The sequence below is a fragment of the Miniopterus schreibersii genome (genome assembly GCF_964146895.1).
Source record: "Miniopterus schreibersii genome assembly, chromosome: 3".
Classification (NCBI taxonomy): domain Eukaryota; kingdom Metazoa; phylum Chordata; class Mammalia; order Chiroptera; family Miniopteridae; genus Miniopterus; species Miniopterus schreibersii.
The window spans coordinates 24,121,835-24,148,561 of NC_138103.1; the positions used below are offsets into that span (position 1 = coordinate 24,121,835).

At 42.0% G+C, this 26,727-nt stretch overlaps 1 protein-coding gene across 1 annotated transcript in view; it reads left to right on the forward strand.

Annotated features, from left to right (window-relative positions):
• The window catches only part of CALN1 (calneuron 1), a 330,546-nt gene that overhangs the window by 182,122 nt on the left and 121,697 nt on the right, over window positions 1-26,727 (forward strand). The window contains exon 4 of the mRNA XM_081131483.1: window positions 4,110-4,222. Within this exon, the coding sequence (XP_080987609.1) occupies window positions 4,110-4,222 (113 nt within the window). The remainder of the gene's footprint in view (window positions 1-4,109; window positions 4,223-26,727) is intronic.

The following is a 26,727-nucleotide window of genomic DNA, read 5'->3' on the forward strand; positions in this document are numbered from 1 at the left end:
TTACTTTTATTATTACTCTTTTAAATGATGATGAAAGACCTCTAGAGGTTGACCTGAGATGCAACAACTGGATCAGAGAGAGCAATGTAGATTTCACTTTGCCTGTAAGTGCCAGGCAGCCGTGGCAGCCCCCTGCAGGGAACGCTGGGATCAGGTGAAAGAAGATTCCAGACAGGCCCGCGCATGACCCGGCCTCCTGAGAAGCAGCAAAAGCACAGGCAGCCTGCTGGGTTTGGAATCCCAGCTCCACTTGCTGCATGAGCTTCTCTGGAAGCTACGGAACCTCTCTATGCCTCAATTTTCTCATCTGTAAAATGGGCTCCTGGAAGACTTAAATAAACTAGTGTATGGCAATTTCTTTAAATACTGCCCAGCACATTGTGAGGGGGTAAATGTTAGCTATTTCGATCATCATCAAACTTCCCAAACCTTGCCTCGGCCTGGGAATGGTTTTCTTATAATGGACTTAGTGAAAAGCCTCTCTCTAAGATTCTATTTCTCTCAGTTCTCCTAAGATGGATGGAGTGAGGGGGTGGGGACATGGGGGCTAGTGTTCAGGGTTGATGGATGTGGAGGTGTTTCTAGTTCTATTTGCCTGTTAAACTACAAGCTGCGGAAGAGAGCTTTTCCTCACATCAAATCCTAATAGAACCTTGTACTGTTGGTAGGACCAGTGTCAAGCTGTGTATTAGCAGGAGGAGCCTTCACTCATGGAAGGATGCTGTGTGCACACATCCTCAGGAGTCAGAGCTGAGAAAATCCTGAGAGAGATACAGAGAGATGAGGGGCCTCACCCTGATTATTTCTCCAATTGTGGACCTGAAGGAATCTGCCTTGGCTCAATGATAGTTACAAGGGGTGGGGGGAATCATATTTTGACCAATAAGAAATCCTATGTTTCAAATGTCTTCTGCTAAATACTGGGAAGTAAATCCCACTGCGTACTGGGCCTCTCCTCCCAGTAGCAGAAAGTCTCTGCCAAGCCATCTGTCTTGCATGGAAGTTTGCACTGCCCGAGGGATCCTGAGCACCCAGCCCCCAGTGCTTCCCCTCTGGCCAAGGATTGAGTCATGAATGAGCTGCTCTGTTAGCTGCGCCAGGATATAGTTCTGAAGCATTGTTTCTGCTTGTCAGCTTTGGATATGATGTTCTCAGCCACAGGTACCCTCTGAGCATTCCTTGATAACTTTGACCAGAGTTCCATGTAGACCCTTAACATGCTCCAATTCCATGCTGCTTCATTCCCATCACCCTGGGGTAGGGTTTTGGAGAGGTGGGTGGTCTCTCCTCCTACCTGGAAGGTGGTCTGTTCAAAGACAGCCCCATCTTCCTGGCACCGAAGTAAGTGTTTTGCCACGTCCTCTGGACCACTCCCCTATCAGGCTCCCAACTGAGAGACAACGGGGCACATTACACCATGGTCAGGAGCTTGAGTGACCCAGCCTGGTAGACATATTTTAGTTAAGGTCTCATGAGGTCTTTATGCAAAAACAATCCATGCCCTTGAGCTGCTGAGCCTTTATGAACTGTGAGATCTCGCCATGGGTGGCAGAGAATTGGGATAATGGTCACTGCAAATGGACCAGCGTTCCAGATGGAGGGCCCAGGGAAGGGGAACCATAGTACTAAGGACGTCCTCTAGGCCAGTGCTTCTCAATCTTCTTTTTTTAATAGCCACCCCTTACCTCCTGGAGCCTTTTAAGACATTTGTTTCTGTAGTTGACCCACTTTCATGAAATTGTAATAGCAAAGATATGCTGTATATCTGTTTATGTACTGTGGCCCCAGGTGGGCCACAAACCATTGTAATATCTAAGATCTTTTTTTGTGTGTGTGTCCCCTAAGAATCACTTCATTTAATTGAGGATGATACTGTTTCTATTGAGAGTGAATATTTTAATCTGAGTCTTTTTGGCCCTCCAGCCCCAGCTGTAATAGCAAGGGTGAATTGAGGTGAGCAGGAATAGAAGAAGACCAAACATGAGAGGTATTGACTCCATAAAAGAAGCCATGGGCCTGAGTCTACAGGAATTGAGCAGGGCTGTTGAGGACAGGACACTGTTGACATCACTCATTCGCTGGGTCACCAGGAGTCAGAGCCAACTCGGTGGCATGTAACACAACAGAGAGTTAGTGCATGTGTATAACACGCATGCCTGTTTGACACTTGGAGTCACATAGAGCCAGCTCAGTGTGAATTCTAGAAAGACTGGGCCATTCTCTTTCTCCATCTTCCAATTTTCCACTTTCATAAACACTAGATGACTATCTTCAGGCAAGTCTCTTGGTCTGCATGTAAGATAATTTCCTTGCTTTTCTTTTTCTTTTTAAATTAAAAAGTAATGTTATCATGTCAAAAAGAACCAGAATATTACTGCATCTTAAATATTGCCAGTCAGTATCCAGATGATTATACCTGGAATGCAGAAGAGAGCCTAGCTCTTCTCTGGACCTCTGCTGGCTTGAGCAGTATTCTTTTCACAAGCATTCTCTAATTTGAAAAGCAAGATGGTAACTCATTGCTGCTTGCATTAGTTTTCTTATGGTGATCAGTGAGGGTGAAATTTTGATCCCTTTATCTTGTTGAAGGGTGAGAGATAAATCAGTTTCCTCTCAGTAGCCCACTGACTGCCCCACCCCAGTCAGTTGCTAAATTTGTTCTTTCCCACTGACTCTTATGCCTCCCCTATCTTCTAGAAAGTTTTATCTGAATTATTGACATCCTGATGATGACATCTGCTTGGATTTTTGAAATAGGTTTTGAATGAAGGCTCTTTAAAGGCAATTGCACTGTGGGGGTGAACACTTTGGCAAACTCGTGTGCAGACATCTGGCCATCTTTATTGTTGGGGACCAAGATGCGGTGAGCTCTTGGTGGAGACTCCCTCTTAAGCAGTTCTAAGGTTTGGAATGCCACCCTGTTGAGTCACTGAAGCTTGGACAATCCCTTGAAGGTCTGCTTTTGTCTGCATTGGCTCAAGTTGACCTTTTGGTCAGTGTCCGCTCTGGCATGAAAGATCCAATGGATGTTGAACTGAGCAAAGGAAAACAAACTAGAGACAGCATGCATTCATTCCACAAGTACAAAATGAGGACCCATCATGGGGTTGAATATACAAAGACGTTTCAGACTAGGACCCCGACCTTGCAGGACTCACAGTCCAGATAGGAGATAGACAGGCCAATCAGTGACTGAGATATAGGGTGATAAGTTCTATAATAGATGCACATTAAGTTAGCATGAGAGATGGAAGAAAATTTGGCCTACTTAGTGAGATGAGGAAGGTTCAGGAAGAAAATTAAAAGAGAACATGATATTTAAGCTCCATCTTAGAGAACTTGATGGCATTCATCAGGTAGACAAGTCGGGGAAGGCATCCCAGATGTATGGAGGCATAGAGCTCTGAGAAAGCAGGGCATTTTGTGTAGAGGTGGGGAGAAAAAGGATAGTGGGACTTGCATGCTAGCCTGAGGTGGTTTTCTTATTTTCAAAGATGCATTGATTTATAAAGCATGATCGGATATGTTTGGGGGAAGTAAACTCAGAGTTGCCTGGAGGATAGAGTGGAGGTGAGAGTGGGAAGGCAGAAAGCAATTCTACTAAAAACATTATAATTAAAACTAGGACTATGAATCTTTGGAACAAGTTTCCCACCATAGTCTTTGTAAAGGGATTATCAGTTGGATTAACAAGGAAAATAGAGCAGCCCCAGGTATCTAAGAGGTGAGTTCAATAAAATACGCTGACTAAATGTATGCATGAGTGACAAAGATGAAGGAAGAGATGGGGGGAAGCCACAATTTCTATCACATATAGTTGAGTAATTTGAGATCCAGGAAGTACAGCAGGTGTGAGGAAGTGCAGGTTGAGCATTTAGATAGAAATACTGACAAATAATTAGGGCTATGTGGTATTTGATATACTAATAATTGCCAATAATTTCTATGTTTCCTTTGGTATTTTAAGAATGTTGCACAATTTTCAGTAATGCTGCTAGTTATTTATTGAGGTGATGCCAAGGAGAAAAACATGGAGATGTTTATTTCATAGGGTACAGTAAGCCAATTTCAACTACTTTTCTATTCATATTTCTATCTTCTCCTTTCAGGGGATGGCCAGGTGGATTTTGATGAATTCATGACAATTCTTGGCCCGAAACTGGTGTCTTCAGAAGGCCGTGATGGTTTTCTTGGAAACACAATAGATAGCATATTCTGGCAGGTGAGTAAGAATTTTTTTAAATTAACTTTGACAGTAAACACGTATCTAGACAAGTTTTTGACTCTGCTTTCTTGAGCTTCTGTTTAGCACATGAAGATCTCTTCTGGGCTGGAGTGACATACATTCTTTGTTGTCTAAACTGAGGTCCATACTAAGCCCTCTGAACAAAAAATCAAAACTATATACATTTAAGGTTTGGAGAAGTGAAATATCTCCCTATTTTTCCTTATATCAAAAAGAGTTTTACATTTCTCCACTTGTGATTCACAAAAACCTTTTTCCGTGGGACACCTATAAAGGACATATCAGTATTATTTAAGCCCAGTTCTTTCCCTGGTTCCAGGAGACCCTTGCTGAGGGGATGACATGGTTATCTTGTGTGTTGCAAACCTATCAATACTCTTGTCCTTAATAGGAAAGAATGGTTTTACTTAAGAATTTGTATTTAATGCGTCTCAATTTGTTCTTATTCCTGTCTTGTAAAATCTCTTAGGAAATTCCAAATATCTGCCTTTGAAATTTTAATGTGCTATGAATCATTAATCTTATAATGTGACTATTATTTCATGATTGTGGAATTTGGGGAATGGGTTATCATTGATTATATTAAAAATAATTTGACAAGTTCAATCGATTTATTGATTAGACATGTAAAACACCATTCAAACACAGCATGGTTTCTTTAATTTCTTGACGTGTCTTTCCCTTAACCAAAGATATTTCTGTAACCTAGATAAGGATGGCAGTTGACATGTATCTTTCCTCTGATTCTGTTACCCATCTTGCTTACAGCCAACAAGTAGCAAGAACGTGTCATGTGCCCTGTAGTCTGACAGTCACTGTGGATTTTTACAAAAGATGTTTAAGACACAGTCTTGGCTATTTAAGAATTTGGTTGGGGAAGCACAATTAAGAAAGAGAAAGTAAAGAAGTGATTAATTGGCGCTATGGTTACTAGACTGTAATCTCCTTGAAGCCGGAGCCTCCATTGTTGTAGCCCGTTGGCACCTGGCTCATTGCATCCAGCAGGCCCTCAATTACAATTTTCTTTGAATAGAAGGAGTAGAAGTTCAAGAAAGGAGACAAATGTGGTCTTGAAGGGTCAGGTAAGGCTTCAGGGAATGGGGGCACTTGTTTCAAACTTTGAAAGATGAGGGGGGTGAAGTGAGCAAAGAAAGAAAAGAGAACATTCCAGGCCTGTCAAGATGAGAATTTGAAAAGGGTGAGTCTATGAGCATAAGAAAGTCATTGACTGTAACAAAGGTACAATATAAAGTGAAGGATCTCAGGACCACTGGCAGAATGGATTTAGGTCCTGAGGAAGGAGAAGAGTTGAGATGACTCTAAGGTTCCCAGCTGGCTTTTATTGCCAGGAGTAGGGTCATGGAGAAAAAGAGCCTTTGTGGAATTCTAAATTGGACATGTTGAGTGTAAGGTGAGACTCAGATAACCAAGAGAAGGAGGAAAGTCTATGCACAGCTGAAATCAGGGATGGATTGCAGGCAGGAGACCAGGGCTGGAAACCCTGGGATTCATCAGAGCTGGTGGGCGAGCTCACCAGGGGAAGATGCATGGGTGAAGACGAGCAGAGAGACAGGACCTGTTTCTGGAGAATCCCAGGGCAGGGGACAGTGACATGAGGACTTTGATCTCCACTCTGCTCAGACATATCGGGAGAACACTGTCTCCCCGAACTGTGGTTCCCTGAACTGTGGTCATGATCAGCCCTGACCCTTCCTAGAGAAGGATCTCCATGACCCTATGTGCCAAGTGATGAGAATATTTCCCATGTAACCCTTCAGGTATGACTTCATACTTGGAAGGACAGACGATAGAATGCCCTGGCAGAAATAAAAAATAAACACACAGGAGGGTGGAGAAACACTGTTTTGCATCTGGTCATCATTCAGCCCATGCAGATACACGCTGGGTGAGCATCGAGAGTTCTCTCCCTGCTTCCCCTCCTCTGCTCTCCTTTATTCCCGTCTGAATGGTTTCTGCCCATTGCCTCTGCCTTCCTGGCCTGCTGTAGTCTAGGAGAGTGCTGCAAGGCCTTCCTGGCTCTAAGCATTCTGCTTGGCCCCCATCCAGGAGGGGAAGGAGCTGTAGGTACTTAGCCTCACATCTTCTGGGTTTTTCATAGTAGAACATCTACACAAGGAGGAAACTCTTCTCTTACAGTGGCTTGACTGCCTCTACCATAATTCAGATGGGCCATTATGCTCACAGGGCCTCTCTGTTTTTGTCTTATCAAAGACCCTCCTCCTCACCCAGGGTGCTAAGTGGGATGAGGAAATGAGAGTGAAGGGGAAAATTCCATTCTGAAATATTTAAATGAATGAGGGAATGCACGGACATGTGGCTTTCTTCTCCTGCTCTTGCTCGCTCAGCTCAGAATTATATGATTAGCAAAGGAGAACAGACACATCAATCAATTCTCAATAGTCAGCTGTGTTCCCCACCCCCGCCATCTGTCCATTCAGAGACAGAGTGAAAAATGGTACTTAAAACATCCAGAGCATCTGGTTCTTCCTGGAAAAAGTTCATATTTTCAATGCTTGAGTGAGTTAGTGGTTTTTCAGGTTTAAAAGAAAGTTGTGTGTGTGCATGTGTGTATATGCACATGTGCGTGTATATATTTGCTTGGCCACAGAGGTTGAGGATGGTATAGAAGAAGAGCAGCAGAAAGGCAGCTTACTGGGCTGGATACCCAGGCAGGAGATATTAATATCAGGAGATACCAATATTTTAGAAAGGAGAAGACCATCCATTTTAAGTCACTCTAACAGGCTTCCCACCAGGGACAACGTCAGCTTCCTGCATTAATAAACTTAATGGTACACCTGGCAGGGTGCATTGATGATCTGTTTGCTGCATAATACATTACACCAAAAGCTAGTGACATAAAACAACTCTAAATACTTACAATCTCACATGGTTTCTGGGGTCAGGAATTTGAAAGCAGCTCAGCTGGATGTTCTGGTTCAAGGTCTCTCGAGAGGTTGCAGTCAAGATGCTGGCTGGGGCTGTGACCATCTGAAGGCTTGGCTGGGGCTGGAGGATGTGGTTCAAGCTCCTTCATGTTGCTGGCAAGGTGACACTGGCCTTTGGCAGGAGACCTCTCAGGTCCTTGCCACTTGGATATCTCCATAGTGCTGCTTGAGTGTCCTCTTGACATGGCAGCTGGCTTCCCTCAAGGCAACTGATCCAAGAGAGAACAAGGCAGAAGCTACAGTGTTTTTTATGACCTAACCTTGGAAGTCAAACTCCATTATTTCTGCACTGTCCTCTTGATTTCACAGGTCATCCCCAGTCAGGGCGGGAGAGGACAGATTCTCGAGGCAAGGGTCACTGGGGCCCTGTTGGAGGCTGGCTACCACAAGGGTAAAGACTCTGTGATTGGGCTTCAGCTCCTGATCCGACATTGCTGCCACAGCCTTCCATTTCCCTCAGGATTTGGTCTCTTCCTACCGTAGATGAGACCTGCGACCAGGGCTGTTCTCTGTGTTCTGAGAAGTGATCCTACCAGGCACTGGGCTCATCTTGCTAATCAAATCTGTTTCCAGTGCTCTCTCCCTGCTGGCTTTCTAGCCTACAGTGCCAAGATAAAAATAAAATCAAATGGGATTCTATAGAAGCAGCTATTTATCGGTTGGTGCTAGTCCCAAAAGCTATGAGCCTCTGGCTCTTTGCAGGAAATTGGTATCGGTGAAAGCAGAATGTAAGTGGCTACTAATGCAGCCTTGTCCCAAGGAGGATGGTCCAAGGGCCGTGCCCCAGAGTCTCTCTCCATCCTTCCAGAGTGCTCGGCCCTTGGGGTGTGAAGCTCGCAGATTTCTTGGCATCCAGCTCAGAACCTAGATGTCCTGAACCTCTGCTGGTCCATATGCAAGATGGTTGTTATCATAGCTAGTTTACCCCGCAGCTGTGGGCAATGTCCAAGTCACTTTAAGTTACCCTGACCTAAAAGTGCATGAGACACCCATCCCCAGATTTGGTCAAAATCAGGGCCTGTTTTTTGTGCTGACTTCTCCAACAACAGATCTGCTCAGCATCCTTTCCAGCTGTCCACTCCTCCCCATCTGGTGGGATAATACACTGCAGGTGTAGTGAAATACCCAGAGCTGTCCCCAGGCATTGCTCCACGCTTGCCCTCTGTCCATCTACCCAGAATTCTTGCTCTGGCCTCATGTCTTCCTTGGTTTTCCATTCCTTCTGTGACTCTCAACTCTTGATTTCTCTCCCGTGGGGACATGTATGTGCTGGCCTCTGGGACATGGCTGAGATGGACTAGGAGCTGGACTTAAAATTCTTGACTTGTGGGCAGTTTGCACTTGATGTTCCATGTTCCTGATAGATGAGAGAAACACTGTATGAGCTACAGGTGCAGTGTAACCCAGGTCTGTTTTGCATAAGAGGACTGGAAAGAAATATATCAGAATATCCACAGTGATTTCTCATGTGTGGTAGGATGGTGAGCGATCATGTCTCTCTGTACTTCCCAAAATCTTGACAGGGGGCATGTGTTACTTCTATAATCAGAAAAAGAAACTTAAAGGAAAATGTTATCTATTAAATATCTACAATTTGTTCATCTGTAAAACTGGAGGTTACCTGTCCCATGAGGTTGACTGTTGATAAAACTTGCAGGGAAAGCAAATTAAAAAAGAACCGCCCCAGAAGAAAGCATGTTTATTCCTGTGAGGCACTGATTTGTTGCATGGGGCTGAGGCATAGAGAACACCAGGACCTTTACTTTTGTTGAGAATAACTCATGTTCCAGGAGGCAGTCTCTCCTCACATCAGACCTGGCACCAACAGAATTCTCCTCTCAATATTTTGTCAACGTGCCAAAGCTACTGATCCTCACTTCTTAATCATCTAATGGAACCTAAACAGCTATTAGCCGTGCCCATCACGAGGTCTGTTGGACTGACAGCCAGCCCTTGAATCCGCAGGGCGGTTTACTGCATTTGAAGTATGGAGGATGGGAAGCGTTAGTGTCAGCAGCAGGTCTCCAAGTGTGGTTCCTGAACCACCAGAATCACCCGGCACTTGTTAGAAATTCAGATGCCCGCCCCCACCCCAGAAACACTGAATCAGAAACTCCAGCGGTGGGCCCAGCAGTCCGGGTGTCCGCCAGCCCTCCAGGTGGCTGATTCTCCCCCAGGTGTGAGAGACGCTGAGCCACCCAGGCTTCAGTGACCTGTCATGTAAGACAGGCTCCCTGGTCGGACTCAGACCTTGGTAATTTGTTTTTTTGTTTGTTTCTTTCTTTTTTTACAAGTTTGCTTATGTTTATGAGTGCATTTGGTCTTTAGTCTACATAACACTATAGGTACGCCTCGGAGAAATTGTGGGTTCGGTTCCAGATCACTGTAATAAAGCGATTATTACAATAAAGCCAGTTGTAGCTCTTTTGCCGATGGAGGGTCTTGAATTTAGTTTGTAAAAAATGCAGCGTCTGCCCTGGCTGGTGTGTTCAGTTGGTTGGAGCATCGTCTCATGCATCAGAAGGTTTCAGGTTCGATTCCAAGTCAGGACACTTACCCAGGTTGTGGGTTTGATCCCTAGTTGGGGCATGTGTGGGGGGCAACCCATCGATGCTTTTCTCTTTCTCTCTCTCTCCCTTCCCCCCATCTCTCTAAAATTAATAAAAATATATCCTCAGGTGAGGATTAAAAAAACACACACGAAAAAACCATGCAACATCTGTGACACAAAATAAAAGCAAAGAGCAATAAAGCGAGGAGTGCCTGTATAAGTATTAGCTGTTTCTAAAAAGGGGAAAAAATTACATGTAAGTAACTAATTTCCTAACTTGGAAATGCTTTTGTAAACATTAACGCAATAGAAGACCTCATAAATAAAAACTAAAGACACTATGGCAATTGATGGCCTGAAGCCTGTGTGAAGAGCATTTCCGAAACATCATGGAAACCTCTTCACGTGACAGAGAAATGGGATCGGCAACAGCAGCCAACTGATGCATTTTCAGTAAACATATTAAAACAGTTGAACCTCACTGGAAATCTGAGAAATGTGAATTAAAATAGTAATTGGGTAACGTTTTCCTCCTGTCAGATTAGAAAAGAATAAGACATATGATAATACTCTGTGCTGTCAAGAGTGAGATAAAATGTGCAAACTGGTAGAAACGTAAATTGTAAAACTTTTCTGAAAGCCACCTGGAGATACTTTGCCCCAACTTTTCAAATGTTTCAACTCTATAATTAAAAATAATTCTACTTTCAGGACTTTATGATTTGAAATTAGTCAGAGATGTAGACAATATAGTTACAAAGATGGAATATTGTACAGTTATTAAAAATAACATTTTCCCTTTGCTGTCTGCAGAGATTGGCTTTCCAGTATAATTACATCACTGTTCTACATCTATTATGTTTCCATTTATATTCACAGAGAGACAGAAACTGGAGAAGATGTAATAATGCTGACAATACTAATTATTATGGGTTGGAATAAAGGGGAATATAATTTTTACTTTATCGTTGTTTTTATTTTCTGGAATCTCTACAATGAGGCCATATGATCTATTCTGTTATTATTCAGTGAATTTAACAAAATCTGAAATTAACAAAATCACATTCTAAAACAGCTGTTTTCAGAGGCGGAAAAAAGTGATTAGAGTTTCTCATACATATGCTCGTTGTTACGGTCAACCAAGCACAAAGTTGACATGAGAATATGAAAGCATATCGTCAAAATTGCAGCCCAACCACCGGGAGGAAAGAAATTCTTTGGAGGCTTCTGAGTGACAGCTGCCCACCCTGAGCTGCTGTGGAAGCCGCAGGACACCCCAACTGAGTGCAGTCCCCCAGTATCAGTCACCTTACGTCCCATTAGTATGCTGAAAACGCACATTTTAGAAGAACATCTGAACTGATTTTATAATCAGAAACAAATAGATTTAAAGTAATTTTAAAAATCCCTTTTAAATAAATTTATGACTGCTGCTTGAGTCTGTGACTAGGATGGACTGACAAGCAACCTCAGCCAAGAAGAGGGAAAAACCACTGGTTCCGTTATCAAGAAAGTCCTGGCACCAGCGGCTTAATTCGTACATCCAATAGAATCTGCCCAAGTGTTAGGTAAAGTTATTTTCTTTCTTCACTTTACTTAACTCAAGGGCCTAATACACAGTCTACATAGAATATGTACACAGTAGACTCTCAGGAAAGTGTAGACTTTTGTTCCAAAGTTACTTAACTGAAGAGGACAGGAGAGAAAGGAAAGATGGTTGAACTGATTCTATCAAGGGCAGAATCTTGCATAAAAGTTCAGGGGAGCAGAGAAAGGAGCAAGGGAAGCATGAAATCTGTAGGGACATCCTGGGGTCAGACAGACAAATCCTTTAAAACCCACAACAAGCAGCATCCAAAGAAAGGCAGGCTTCTGAAGGGGACAGGGGTTTCCTGTGCTTCAGGGACTGTGTCTTGGAGACATTTAAAAACAACAACATTTTATTGAGTTATGATTGACATGAAAAGCTGTACATATTTAATACATACAGCTCAGTGAGTTTGGGAATAAGTATATTACCCGTGAAATCATCACCACCACCGAGTCCATACCCATCTCCATCTCCTCCCAAAGGTTCCTCCCTCTGCATTATTGTGATTACTGCTACTGTTGTTATTATTTTGTGTGTGTTAAGAGTACTTAACATAAGATCTTCCCTCTTAGCAAATGTACAGTGTGCCACACTGTTAGCTCTCGGCGCGGTGCTGTGCAGTAGGTCTCCAGAACTCACTGGGCCGACGTCACTGGCTGTCCAGATAAAGACTAACAACGGACAGCCCTGTGCCCAGATTTTAAAACGGAGGGTTTTGTGGCTATTAAGAAAGAACAAATTGACGTTTAGGGACAAGCTCTTTATTTCAGGTCCCCTCTAGACAGGAGTTTGGATATGACTGTTGTAGTAGCAGTACTCATGGGACATTTTAAGCCATGGAGTGGCGTGTGATTTATGTGCAAACAGTGCCGCTGCTGCTGTGTGGAAAGAGCGTGGGGAGCAACGGTGGAAATGGGGACTCGGGGAGCTATTTCAGGAGTTAGAGAGACGGCTGATGTGTCTCTAACACGAGGGTGGGAGCGGCTGAGGTGGCGAGAAGGGACAAGTACAAGCTTGACTGTGGAGGTAGAACTGTTCGCTGAATAAAAGTGTATTTTCATTATGTGTCCATCGTTTCCATTTATACTTACAAATAGCCTTATTGGCCCATCCACTGTTTTTGCCTTGAATACTCCTTTTCGGACATTAGTACTAACCATATCTCATCTTTTTATTATCTTTACTGGGTATATTCTTACCCATGTTTCTCCTCTAAAAACTTCTACTTTCGTGGATGTCCCTCTATACAAATCATAGCGGCGGACTTGTTTTTATAAGCCAGTCTCATCGAATTTGTCTTTTAATAGTGTGGTTTAGTCCGTTGGCAGTCCTTTTGTAACTGATGTTTGTTCACAGTTCAGTAATCCTGTGCTATTCTTTTTAGTTTTAAGCTTTGTGCTTTGTGTTCTGACTTTTGCTATAGTGGTTGTTTTATATGCTTTATCTTCTAAATTAAATACAAAGACAGCTCTTCTTGCTATAATCCTTTTAGTGATTTTTACCTTTATGAAATATGTATTTAGAATTATGTTTGTCTGAATATTCAAGTCAAAGGAATAAATAACTTCTGACTTTTCCTAAAAGGAGATTTGGCTTTTATTTATTCTCTCCTTTCACTTCCCAATTTTGTTAATTCAATCTGTCATAATATATTCTGGTGTTTAAAAGTTTTATCGAAACGGTTGTAAGATTCATATACAGTTTTAAGAAATAATTCAGAAAGAGCCCATGCACACCCCACCCAATTTCCTCCAATGGGGGAAATTTGCAAAAGCCAGAATACAGCATATAAGCGGGATTTTGACATTGCTAAACCCACCAGTGTTCTTCAGATTTCCCCAGGGTTACTTCTGTCGCATTTGTGTGTGTGCACGCTTCTGCCACACAAGTTTATCATCGTGTAGGTCTCACCTCCGCCACCACTGTCAGGGTGGCGAGCACCCCCGTCGCGCCTCAGCCCTTCGCCGCCCCCTAACTGCGCCCATCACTAATCTGCTTTCCATTGCGAAAATTTTGTCATTTCAAAAGTTTTATTTAAGTGAAATCATAAAGTATGTAACCTTTTGCGATTAATCCCTTTCACTTAGTATAATTTCCTTGAGGTTAATTAATCCACTCATTCATTTAGGGTGTTGTGTATCAATAGTTTGTTCCGTTCAAGTTGTGTATCAATAATAATATATCATAGTCTGGATGTGCCACAGTTTAGTTAACCCTTCGCCTGTCAGTGTGCATTGGGGCTGTTTCGAGTGACTGGCTGTTGTGAGTAAAGTTACTAACATTCGTGTGCAGGTTTTTATTTTATAAGAAACCGCCCAGCTATTGTCCACCAGAGTGGCAGTAATATTTTACATTTTACCAGCAGCGTGTGAGTGTTTCCATATCCTCTCCAGCTCTGGTATTGCCATTCTTTTTATTTTTGCCACCCTGATAGGGTATAGTGACGCCTCATTATTTAATTTGCATTTCCCTGATGGCGACTCTTTTCCAGTGCTTATTTACCATCTATACTTCTGTTCATGTCTGTTCATGTCTTTTGCTCAGATTCTAATTGGATAGTTGTTTTTGTTTTGTTTTACCGTTGAGGTTTGATAATTCTTTATATATTCTAGGTGCCGCTCTTTTGTTTGTAAATACCTCCTCCCAGTACATGGTTTATCCTGTCATCCTCTTTACCTGGGCTTTGGCAGAGCAGAAGTTTTTAATTTGGATGAGGTCTGCTTTATCAGTGTTTCCCACTAGAGATCGTGCTTTCGGTGTCAAGTCTAAGAGCTGTTTGCCTAGCACTAAATCACAAAGAGTTTCTCCTGTTTTTTTCAAAAATGTTTTACACTTTTACATTTAAGTATATGTCTCATAATGAGTCATTTTTGTGGAAGGAGTGTGGTTTACGTTGCCGTTTATTTTTGCCTATGGATGTCCACTTGATTCAGCACCACTTGTTGAAATGAATTGTCCACTGAATTGTGTTGACAACTTTGTCAAAAGTCAGTTGAACATTTTTATGTGGGTTGATTTCTGGGCCTCCGTTTGCTCCATTGGTTTATGTGTCTATCCCTCTGTCAAGAGCACACTGTTTTGATTACTGTAACTATATAGTAAGTTTTCATATCAAGTAAATGACTCCTCTAACTTTTTTCTTTTATATCAAGATTGTTTTAGCTATTCTAGAGTCTGTGCTTTTCCATATTAAAAAAAAATTCTAGAATAAGCTTGCCTATAACTATCAAAACTGTGTTAGAATTTTGACAAGAATTACGCTAAGCCTATAGATGAATTTGGGGAGAATCGACACCTTTATTATGTTGAGTCTCCCAGTCCATGAACACGGTACATCTCTCCATTTATTTTGGTCTCATTGATTTCTTTCTTTCATCTACATTTCATAATTTTCAACATACAGACTTTGCACTTGTCTTGACAAGTGTATACCTAGGTATTTTATCTTCTTTGTAACCAATGTAACATGTCCATGGTTGGTAAATAGAAATGTGACCTTGTTTCTTAAGATTATCATGTGATCTCTAAATAGAGACTGTTTTATTTCTTCCCTTCCAAACTGTATGCCTTTTATTTTTATTTTGTTGCCTTATTAAGCTGGCTATAACCTCTATAACCTCCAGGAATACGTTGAATAGCAGTGGGGAGTAGTCTTTCGCATCAAGTATGATGTTTGCTGCAGGAATTTTGTAGTTGCTTTTTACCAAGTTCAATTAATTCCCCCTTTATTCTTGCTGAAAGTTTTTATCATGAATGATCTGTGTCAACTGATATGATTAAATGATTTTTATTCTTTAATATTTTCTTTTGGTCTCAACAAAAGTCACATCATTTTTATTACTAAAGATTATATACAGTGTTTACTAAAAAGTAATCATCTTTATTATTAAAGATTATATACAGTGTTCACTTATGAATTTGAACATAATTAAGGTTTCTTAGCCCAGAACTTCTCAAATCTTTTTAAAAATTTGATTTTTATAAAATTTAATTTTAATTATAGTTGACATACAATATTATATTAGTTTCAGGAAAGAACATAGTGATTCAACATTTATATACCTTACAAAGCAATCACCATAATAAGTCTAGTAACCATTTGTCACTGCATAGTTATTATATTATTAATTATATTCCTAATCCTGTACTTTATATCCTTGTGACTTATTTCATAACTTGATGTTATAAAACTGGATATGGTGATTTTTTCTATTGAACTTGCCTTGCATACCTGAAATGATTCTGACTCGGTCAGGGTGTAGGGTTTTTTTATACATTATTGGATTCAGATTGCTAGTAATTAGGATTCTTATATATAAGTTCATCAGAGATATTGGTCTGAAGTTTACGCTTTTTTGGTACCACCTATCTGGGTTTGGTATCAGACTTCATAAAATGATTTGGGAAGTATCTTTTATTTTATAGAAGAGATTGTGTAAAATTGGTGTTAATTCTTATTTAAATGTTGGTAGAATTTTCCACTGAAATTATCTGGGCCTGGAGATTTCTTTTCTCAGGAACTTTTAAATTATGAATTCAATTTCCTTAATGCCTCTGGCGCAGTTCAGATATCTATTTCATCTGTTTGAGGTTTTGACAGTTTGTGGTTTTTAAGGAATCAGTCCAATTCTTGTAAGTTGTTGCATTCATGAATATAAAGTTGTTTACAGTATTCCTTTATCTTTTTAATGGTTGCGGGATTTATAGTGATATTCCCAATTTCATTCCTGATATTTGTGATAAGTGTCTTCTTTTTTTATTTTTTGTCATTCTTGCTAGAGGCTTGCAAATTTTATTCATTATTTTCAAACTATCTGCTTTTTTGTTTCATTGATTTTCTTTACCATTTTCCTGTTCCAATTTCATTGACTTCAGAATTATTTTTGTTCTGTCTGCTTTGGGTATTTTTTGTTTTTCTCTTTTTTTTTCTGTTTGTTTTTTCCCCTGTAGGAATTTATATTATTGATTGATGGTATATTTTCACTTTATTCATTTCTCCATATTTTTATTACCTTTGACTGGTCTCTTTTGAATCAGGGGTTATTTAGAATTCTTTTGTTAAATTTTCACATATTTAGAGACTTTCCTAGTGTCTTTCTGTTACAGGTTTCTAGTTTGATTCCATTATGGTCAAAGAACACACTTTGTGTGATTTCAATTCTTTAAATTTTTGAGGTTTAATAGTCTCGGATAAGGTTTATCTTGGTGCAGGTTCCACAAGCGCTTTAACAACTGTGCTTTTCTTCTGCTCTGGGGTGGAGTTTTCTGTGTATGTCAATTGGATTCTATTGATTGTGCTGTTTAGATTCCCTGTACTTGATGGTTTTCTCTCTAATAGCTTGTCATTTGCCGGTGAGTGGGGGAGCATTGAAATCCCCAACTATAATTGTGAGTGTGTTCATTTCTCCTTTAGGTCCTGTCCATTTTTGCCTCGTGTTTCTTGAGGCTCTGTTTTTTGGTGTTTTCACATTTAAGATCATAAATCCTTTTGCTGATCCATCTGGTGGGTTGACCCTTTTACTGTTATGTCGAGTCCTCCTTTGCTTCAAGTAATTTTCTTGCTCCCAAGTCTACTTCATTGGATATTAATATAGCCACTCCTGCTTCTTAAAATTAATTTTTGCCTGGCATATCTTTCCCCCTCCTACCTATGTTGCTGAACTGGAAGTGAGTTTCTTGTAAACAGCATACAATTGTGTAGTGTTTTCCATCCACTCTGTCACTCTCTGTTTTCTGACTCACATGCTTAGGCCATACACATTTAATTATTGACGTGTGCACGCCTGCCATTTTATTTGTTTTCTGTTTGTTTCCTCTCGTTCTTGTTCCTCTTATTCTTGTTTCCCTGTGGGTTGTTGGAACATTTTTAAGAATCTCTATGAACCAGGAGGTCCCAGTTTGCTTCCCAGTCGGGGCCCGTGCCCAGGTTTCAAAGCTCGATCCCCAGTGGGGGGCATGCGGGAGGTGGCCAGTCAGTGACTCTCTCATCACTGATGTTTCTCTCTCCCTCTCCCTTCCTCTCTCTGAAACCAACAAAAACATATATTTTAAGAAAAGAGTCCCATCTAGATTTACTTATAGTATTTTTTAGTGTATCCCTTTGTATAGTTTTCAAAGTGGTTGCATGGGGTATTATGACATACATAAGTGAATCCCAATCTATTGGTACCAACATTTTACCTCTTTGAGTGGAGTGTGAAAACAGCACTTCCACTTAGGTCCCTTTACCTTCCAGCTTTTAAATATCATTGCCTTGAGTATCACATGGCATTATGGGTTTTTTCACCCCAACTGTTGTACCTGATTTATAAAACTCATGAGGAAAAAGACAGTCGATTGTATGTGCCCATATTTCTACTATTCTGTCATCCTGTCTTCTTGCTGCTCCAAGATTCTTTTGTCATATCCCTTCTGTTTGATGAGTTTTCTTTAGGAAGTCTTTAAGGATAAGTCTGGGAGTGATAAATTCTTTTTTTCTTCATTTGAGAATGTCTTGATTTCCCCTCATTCCTCGAGAATAGTTTTGCCAGTTTATATACCACAGATAATAGTTCTTTCTTTTTTAGGGCTTGAAAAATGTTGTGCCAATTCCCTCTGGCCTCCGTGACTTCAGATGAGCAGCCTGTTGGGTTTAAATTGCTGTTCCACTGTAGGTCACACATCGCTTCTCCCTGGCTGTTTTCCAGAGTTTGAGTTTTTAATTATTTACAGTTTAGTTATGATATGTCTTGAAATGGACTTATTTGGGTTTATACAGTTTGAGGTGCGATTAACATTTTGAATTATAGGTTTGTGTTTTGGGGAATTTGGAAATTTTAGACCATTACTTCTTCAAGTATACTCCTTCCCCACCACATTATGTCTCCTCTCCTGGGACTCGGATGAGTACTGGATTGTTCTTTTTTTGCCCCGTAGGTCCCTGAAGTCTGTTCTTTTAAAAAATATTTTCTTTTTACTGTTCATATTGAGTGAACTCTATTAACCTCTCTTCAAGTTCACTGATTCTGACCTCTGTCCTCTTTACTATCCCACCCATCAACTTATTTTTAATTTCAGCAATTGTATTTTTCAGTTCTATCATTTCCATTGGGTTCTTTTTTATAACATATTTCTTTGTTGAGACTTTTCTCATTTTTCATTTGTTTCAAGAGGAGTTATGACTGGTTTTTGAAGGATTTTTATGATGCCTTCTTTAAAATCCTTGTCAGATAACTCAGCATCTGATTCATTTCGGTGCTGCTGTCCGTTAAGTTTCTTTTCTCATCCAGGTTGTGATTTTCTTGGTTCTTGATGTGATGGGTGATTTTCTGTTATATCCTGGACATTTTTCCTCATGGATTAGCAGACTCTGGGTTCTGTTTAAGTCTTTTACTTAAGTAGGAGCTCACTCTGTTTAGGATTAGCACACAGGACCTTACTTTTGTGGGTCATGATTCCTATGGCTGCTTCGTTTCAGAGCCTTTATGGTGATATTTTGGTCTGTCTGGTGTACCTGGTGCTGTGAGGGTCTCACTACTGCTTCCTTGTGCTGATTAAGGGCGGGGGAGGATTTCCTTAGGCCAGGAGGACAGATGTATATCCTTGGGGGAGAAGACCCTTGGGCAAGAATGGAGAGACTCTCTGAGCCAGGCCCACCTGTGGGATTGTCCCCTGCCTGTGGGCTCACCTGGTGTTGTCTGAGGGACTCCCATTCAGTCTGGGTGAGGAACAGGCCTACCCAGGCTGCCTTCTGTTGTTGGGGTTGAGGGACAGAAACGTCAGATCTGGGTTGCTTCCTTCTATTGGGAGGGGGAATGTTAGGCGTCTTGTCACTATGTTGTTCCTCCAGGGCTGGGTCCCAAACTGGTTCACCTTCCTCTGAACACCTTGAGAGTTCTCCTCTGGGAACCTCCCACATTATTTTCATGGGTTATAGTTGTATTTGGCAGGCAAACAGGGAGAAACAGGTCTACACCATGTTGTCTGGGGTAGAAGTCCCATGATTATTAAATAGCTCTTCTTAATAATGAAATATTCTTTTTCCAGAATATTTTTTGGTCTTTGAATTTAGTTTTATATCCACATTTACAACAGTGAATTTGACTTATCCTTAAACAGTTTCTATTTACATGGTTGTCCCTTTATGCTCTAAATTCCTTATATTTGAATTGTTAATTATGATTCACCTTTCAGTTGGCTGGAGAACTTTTTTTTTAATTGTTTTTTGTAACGGGGGTTGGAGGATTACTCAGATATGTTTTTCAAGTCCTTTGCAGATTGGAAAATATATTTCTGTTAACTTTGCTCATGAATAAAAATATGGTTGAATATAGAGTTCTTGGGTCACAAAATGTTAACCTCATATCCTGTAATCATTTTTCACAGTACTTTTCCGATGCCTCCTACAGGAAAAAGTCCCTTGATCAAATAAGTGGCAGAAATGCTTCATACTTCTGAGAGATTCAGAATGTACATTAGTTTAGTGAAAACTGATACAGGCTTCATTGGCGAAACTTGTTTAATTTTGTGTAGCTTATTGTTTCTCAAAGGATGCAGTGTTGATAATGGAATCCCTTTTTGTGCTTTTTCTGCTAATACTTTTCTCCTCAATGCTTTCGTTTGTGAGTCAGAGCATCAATTAAATAGCAAAGACATAGACCTACTGTAAGAAGTCTGAGGTGCGTGTAGGGATGGGGCAGAGGCCCCGGGCCACCCCGGGCCCCTGAGCCCCCATTTCCGTCGGCCCTTAGCCGGTGGGAAGCGCATCTTCCTTCATGCTGCCTTCTGGCTGCTCCACCTTCAGAAACCAAAACTGTATTTGGAATGGGGCGGAGGGGGCCGCAGCAGGTCTTTCTGATAATCGTTCTCTTTCTTACAAGCGAAGGGAAGACTTTCTCAGAAGGCTCCTGACACGTTTTCCCTTCCAACGCCGTTGGCCAGGCCAGAATCATGCGTCCAGCCCTAGAGGAGGCCTGGCAAAGAGGATGCGGTAGCTTGACTGGCACAGGTCTGACCCATGCCTGGGGCTCGACTCACTGTTTTCCCACATAAATCTGGTTTCTTAGGAGGGAAGATGGGAGGTGAGCGGCTGCTGGGTGTGCCCCAGGTGGCGCCGGCACAACCCTCCTGCAAGTCGAATGGCAGGCAGGCTGTCATTGGAAACGGATGTGTCTGCCCACTGTTTTTATACATTGTGGAGGAGAAGTTGGAGGATGGCTTGATTCTATTCCTCGTAGACAACCTGTTCTGTTCTGATACTTATAATTTTCCTTATTTATTTAAAATCATAAATTGGTCTTTTTTTTTTTTATTTGCCTGGATCTCAGAAAGCTCTTCTGATCCTTAAACGCAAGCCTTTCTTCCAACCAATAGTTTTCTGTTACTCTCTTTTTAGTTATTGCTTCTACTTTTAGCTTTGTTTTTTTCCTGTGCAATAGATAAAATTTTTAAGTTAGACTTTTGTTATCTTCCCTGTTATTTGTCAATCTCTCCCTCTCTCTCCCTCTTCCTCTCCCTCTGTCTCCCCCCACCTGTTTCATTCCTTTTCCATATTAATTCTGAGAAATTCTAATGTTGGTTCTCTGCATATTAATTTTGATTATCCGGAGTGTATGGTATGTTGTGTATGACCTTCAATGTAATTTTAATTTTGCTCTTGACTTTTAAGTTTAGTGTTCTCTTTTCTCTTATTTAAATCCTTTGCTGTTTCTTTCTTTGTTTCAACATTTTTCTCCTCCTATGGCTTCCTGTAGTGAGCAAATCCTCTAGGATGTTCTTAAGACTCTAAACTAAGATATTTAAAGTATCATTTTCTGTGAACATTAGTTTTCTTCTTTTCAGGGTTGCTTTCCCCCCTCTAATCAGGGTGATGTTTATATTCCCTTGTTCTTCATTATCTTTTCAAAAGTACAATGTTAACATTTCTTTCTAATCCACATTACCCAATGCCCTGGAACTTGTCTCAGAGCACAGAGGTTATTTCACATGGTTTCCCAGCTTCTCTGGGCTGTGGTTTTCCTCCCAGGACTCAGAGGGGATAGCCGGTGTTTACCTTCTTCATCCATCCCTGTGGCCACTGTGGAAGTTCCTCCCAGATTTTGGCCTGTGGTTCTTCTCTTATCTTCAGTCCACAGTTGGTACTGACTGTCTTTCCTTTTTATTTATTTCTGTGTGTACTCTTTGGGGAAATTAGCAAGGAAATCTAGTTTGAGTCCAGGCCAGCACTCATATCCAGTTGGTGGACGCTTGGGAAATCCCCAGAGAGGCTGTGTGCCCTCACGGGGAGAAGCGCTGGGCTGTCCAGGCAGGAGGCCTTCCTCCAGCCCTGCCTCTTGCCTGCTGCGTGACTGGTACTCAGCCTCTCGGCCATGGTAGGGACATCCACAGGACGAGGTTGCTGTGAGGATGACACCGGAGACCACACCTGAGGGCTTGTGTTTGAGGCCCACCCTCCTGTTCCCGACTCTCTACATGCAGACGGCAGGCATCCAGTTGAGCTTCCTGTCCCCCAGCTCTGCTCTCGTGGCCCAGCTCCTGGCCTGTGCCCGGACCCCCATTCTCATCACCAGGGCCTGCTTCATATTTAGAGACACATTCCACACAGACTGTGGCTTGGGATGCGGAACGTGCTTTCCCAGAGACCCCTCCGCCACCTTTTCTCTTACAGGCAGGCCACACCCAATGCTCCTTTTTGAGAGGCAACAGAGGGTCATGGGTGCTTGTGAATCCCAGATCTGCCTCTGAGGAGCTGGGGGACCACAGTCAGACTCCTCCTTTTCTCTCTGCGTCACTGCCCTCATCTTAAAGTGGGGATATTGACTCATAGGGCTGAGTGAGCTGTGTGAAGCCCTTAGAATGCTTCCCGACACTTGGGAAGCATGGTGTCAGTGTTCACTACAGTGATGGTGACAGTGATGGCCATCATCACCACCATCGTCATTAGACCTTCTTGTTGCAGATGCCACATCTGGGCACACTGCGTTCGGCTGACCTGATGCAGCCATTCTTTGTTGCAGCTGGGTCTGTCTCCCCCCCCCCCCACTCCTGTCCACCATACCCCTGTGCCTGTTGGACCCCAGGAGTTGGGTCTGATTCCCTTCTCCACCTGTCCTGCCCTGGGGTGTCACCTTCCCCACTCCCAGCTACACTCGCTCAACATATGAAAGACGAAGGATGGAGGCTGCAGAGTCTCTGTCCTTGGAGACATTGAGAAAGAGACTAGCCCGCCATCTGGAAAGATTTAGACATTTATCTGCCTAAAGACAGGAAACCGAACGGGATGATCCTTCAAGGTCATGCCTCTGCTTAAAATCTTTCAAAGATTCCACATCTCCCTCAGGGCAGAGTCCAGATTCCAAAACCCTTTATCACCTGCCCTGCTCTCCTCTTCAGCCCAGCCGCGCACAGCACCCTCACAAGCCCACCCAGCCAGCCCCCAGAATTACCCACAGTCCCCACCACACCACATGTCCTTGTCCCTGCACTTCCACACTGTCCCACTGGCTCTCACCTCTGTCCAGCACACCCCCTCCCCCCATCCTGGGGAAACTCCAGTGCTCCTGCCCCCATGGTGTCCCCTGCGTATCATTCGGCCCTCACGGAGGACCAGCCCCCCTGTGCTGGCTTTGGGACCCTGCTCCCTCCTGTGTCCTCACAGCACCCTGCCTGGGCTTATGTAACAGCACTCGGGCCGCCGGCCTGAAACCAGTGGTTTCTTGCGGCAGCAGGATGCTGAATAAGCATCGCTCGCACCATCAAAGCACAACTTCATTCTTGTCCTCTGTTGCCCCTTTAAAACATATCCAGTCATAGTGGTGCCGCTCGGCCCCTAGATGAAAACCCTGGCAGGCCTGTCACTTTTTTGTTCACAAAACTTTTAAGAATTAAGTATGTTACTCCTACAGGAAAGTACAGAGCAAATGTACGAAGCACGGCGTTATGTAACAAGTCACCCGTGTCAAAGAAATGGCATTGCGATACAGTACTTGCTTCAGATTTTCTTAAGAAATCAAATATTATAGACCTGGTCTCATGTTCCTCCCTTTCTCCCATTATGCTAAAGTTGTTTTTTATCTATTCTACTCCCATTTTTGTACTTCCACTATGTATGCACATTCTATAAGCAATCATTTGTTTTACAGCTTTCCATAAAAGTTGTCCTTGGAGGTGGTGTCTGCAAACCCCTATGATGCATTTTATGACCAAGACTCTGCTCTTCACTCAGATTCCCACACACTCTGTGTGTATAGAACAAAATCTCGTCTTTTTAAAATTATTATTTATCTTTATTATTGAAAGTATTACAGATATCTCCTTTCCCCCCCCATTGATCCCCTCCACCCCTCATCCGCCCGCCCCCACCAGACCTTCACCACACTATTGTTTGTGTCCATGGGTTACGAATATAAGCATATAAATTCCCTGATTAATCTCTCCCTACCCACTCCCCCACCCCTACCTTCCCACTGAGACTCGCCAGTCTGTTCCATGCTTCTGTGTCTCTGGATCTATTTTGCTCCTCAGTCTGTTTTGTTTATTAGATTCCACATATGAGTGAGATCATGTAAAACTGAATCAGGCTAAATGGCACACTATATCAGATGGATTTAATTGATATTTAGAGAACATTTCACCCGAAAGCTGCAGAATGTACATTCCTCTCAAGTGCACATGGGTCATCCTCAAAGACAGACCACATGTTAGGACACAAAACAAGTCTCTACAAGTTCAAGAAAACTGAAATTACATCAAGCCTCTCAGATCACAAGGGCATGAAATTAGAAATCAACTACAGTAAAAACACTCAAAAACATTCAAACTCACGGAGGCTAAATAGCATGTTATTAAACAATGACTGGGTTACCAATAAGATCAAGAAAGAAATCAGAAACTTCCTGGAAACAAATGACAATGACCACACAACAACCCAGAATCTATGGGACACAGCGAAAGCAGTCCTGAGAGGGAAGTTCATAGCACTGCAGGCCTACCTCAAAAAATAAGAAAAATTTTTAGTAAACTATCTAACCCTACAACTTAAAGAATTAGAAAGCTTCCCTGTGAGGTCGCCTGGACCAGAGCTTTTGTTTGCTTTTGCAATTACTGCTTCGATTTCATTGGTTGTTATTAGCCAATTCAGGTTTTCTGATTCTTCCTGATTCAGTTTTACAAAACCTTGTCTTAATCGTCTTAAAATTTCATCTGAAGGGTTTAATAAGCCACTATCTGGGTTTTAATTTTTACTCGGGATGCTAAGATTTATCCCTGCTGATGTGTGTAGATCTCGATCATTTTAATGCTGCAGAGATTCCTCTGTACTGTCATAGATCTATTCAGTCACTTACCACTGGTCATTTAGATTGTTTCCAGGTTTTATTATAAATAGTGCTGCTATTAAAATCCTTTTTTTAAAAAGAGTATGTTTTTATTGTTTTCAGAGACAAGAAGGAAGTGGGAGAGAGAGATAGAAACATCAATGATAAGAGTCATGGATCGGCTGCCTCCTGCACGCCCCCTGCTGGGGATCCAGCACAAACCCCGGGCACGTGCCCTGAACAAGAATTGAACCGTGACCTCCTGGTTCATAGGTTGATGCTCAACCTCTGAGCCATGCCAGCCAGGTGCTATTAAAATCTTCTTAAGTACCCAATGCATGAGTTTCTCTAGGGCACATACCTGGGAATAATCATGTGTTGTGGGATGCACATGATTACCAAATTGTTTTGTAAATAGCTAGTTTCAATTTTCAATTTACAATCTCTCCAATGCTTTATGTGAGCTCCTACTTACCCACATTTTTGGCAACTTAATCTTTGCTCAAATGCAGCCTGTGAGATGCTATTTCATAGTCACTTCAATTTGTTCTGCCTTTAATACTGGAGAGGGTGACCATTTTCCCCGAAGTGTATTGGAGACTTGGGCTTTCACTTTGGTGATTTGCCTGTTCACATTCTTTGCCAGTTTTCAACTTTCTGCTGTGTCTTTTTCTTATTGATTTGTTTGGCTCGATGCTCTGCTCCTTCCTCTGGTGACTCAGTGCTCCTGAGTAACAAACTCAAGCCTACTCACCAGATCCCTGGGACAGAAAGAACTTCCACTGAGATCTCCCCAGTAGAAGAATCTAGATGAAATGAGTATACTGCTCAAGAGAGTGTGGCTGTGTCACTCAGGCTTTGCAGTCTGTGGCTTATTTCTTACATGGGTTCATCAGCATCACTGGACGCTAGAATCCGTTGGCATCACCTGGCTGCTTCTCTGAGTTCTTGGGGCAAATTGTTCCCCTTTATAACATCATTTTTGTTGTTTTTGCTACCTTGAGTCTTAAGGAAGACTCATGAAATCTCTCTGTCTTTTTTAAAAATAGTTTTTATTGATTTTAGAGAGAGAGAGGAAGAGAGGAGAGAGAGAGAAACATTGATGTGAGAGTACATCTATCCGCTGCCTCCTGAATGCCCCCTACCAGGGATCAAGCCCGCAACCTAGGTATGTACCCTGACGGGGAATCGGACCAGCAACCTCCTGGTGCACGAGACGGCACCCAACCAACAGAGCCACATGAGTTAGGGCTAAATCTCTCTTAAAATTACTGTTTATTCTTGCCCAGCCAGCATGGCTCAGTGGTTGAGCATCGACCTATGATCCAGGAGGTCGAGAGGTTCAATTCCCGGTCAGGGCACATGCCAGAGTTTCGGGCTCGATCCCCAGCAGGGGGCGTGCAGGAGGCAGCCAATCCATGACTCTTTCTCATCATTGATGTTTCTCTCTCTCTCTCCCTCTCCCTTCCTCTCTCTGAAATCAGTAAAAACATATTTTTAAAAAAAATCAAATTTCTAGCAGCAAATAAAAAAGCAAACAAATCAAAAACAACAACAAATTACTGTTGACACACCTTGCAGCCTTGATCGAGCCTTTAACTACGTGGCTGGATTCCTACTATTTTGGGGACTTCCTCATTTATTTGGTCAAAAGAATCCAAACCATTTCACTTTCCTGCCTGTTTCCTCTTGCTCTCTCCTGCACCCTCCAATCAGATCTGACTTCCCACCAGGCCTAGATAATCTGTTTCACCTGAATCTACAGGCTTTACTGGGTGGGTAGCCCTGATATCTTTCTTGATCTCATTGTAAAAGATTGTCCCTTGGATTAATTGTGTATAGTTAATCATTTATAGAAAATTTTGAGAAGATTAGCTAGAGATCTATCCATGTTATTAATCTAGTCAAACTATTATCTTTTGGATTGGCTTACTCTCTCCTATGTTATAGATTCTACTTTATTAGTGACAGTTCTTTAACATAGTCCCATTCTATTTATTTTCAACATTTCTGTGTATTCTTTCTAGTGTTTGTCTTTGTAAGTAGCATGTAACTGGATTTCATCCAATCAGATAGTC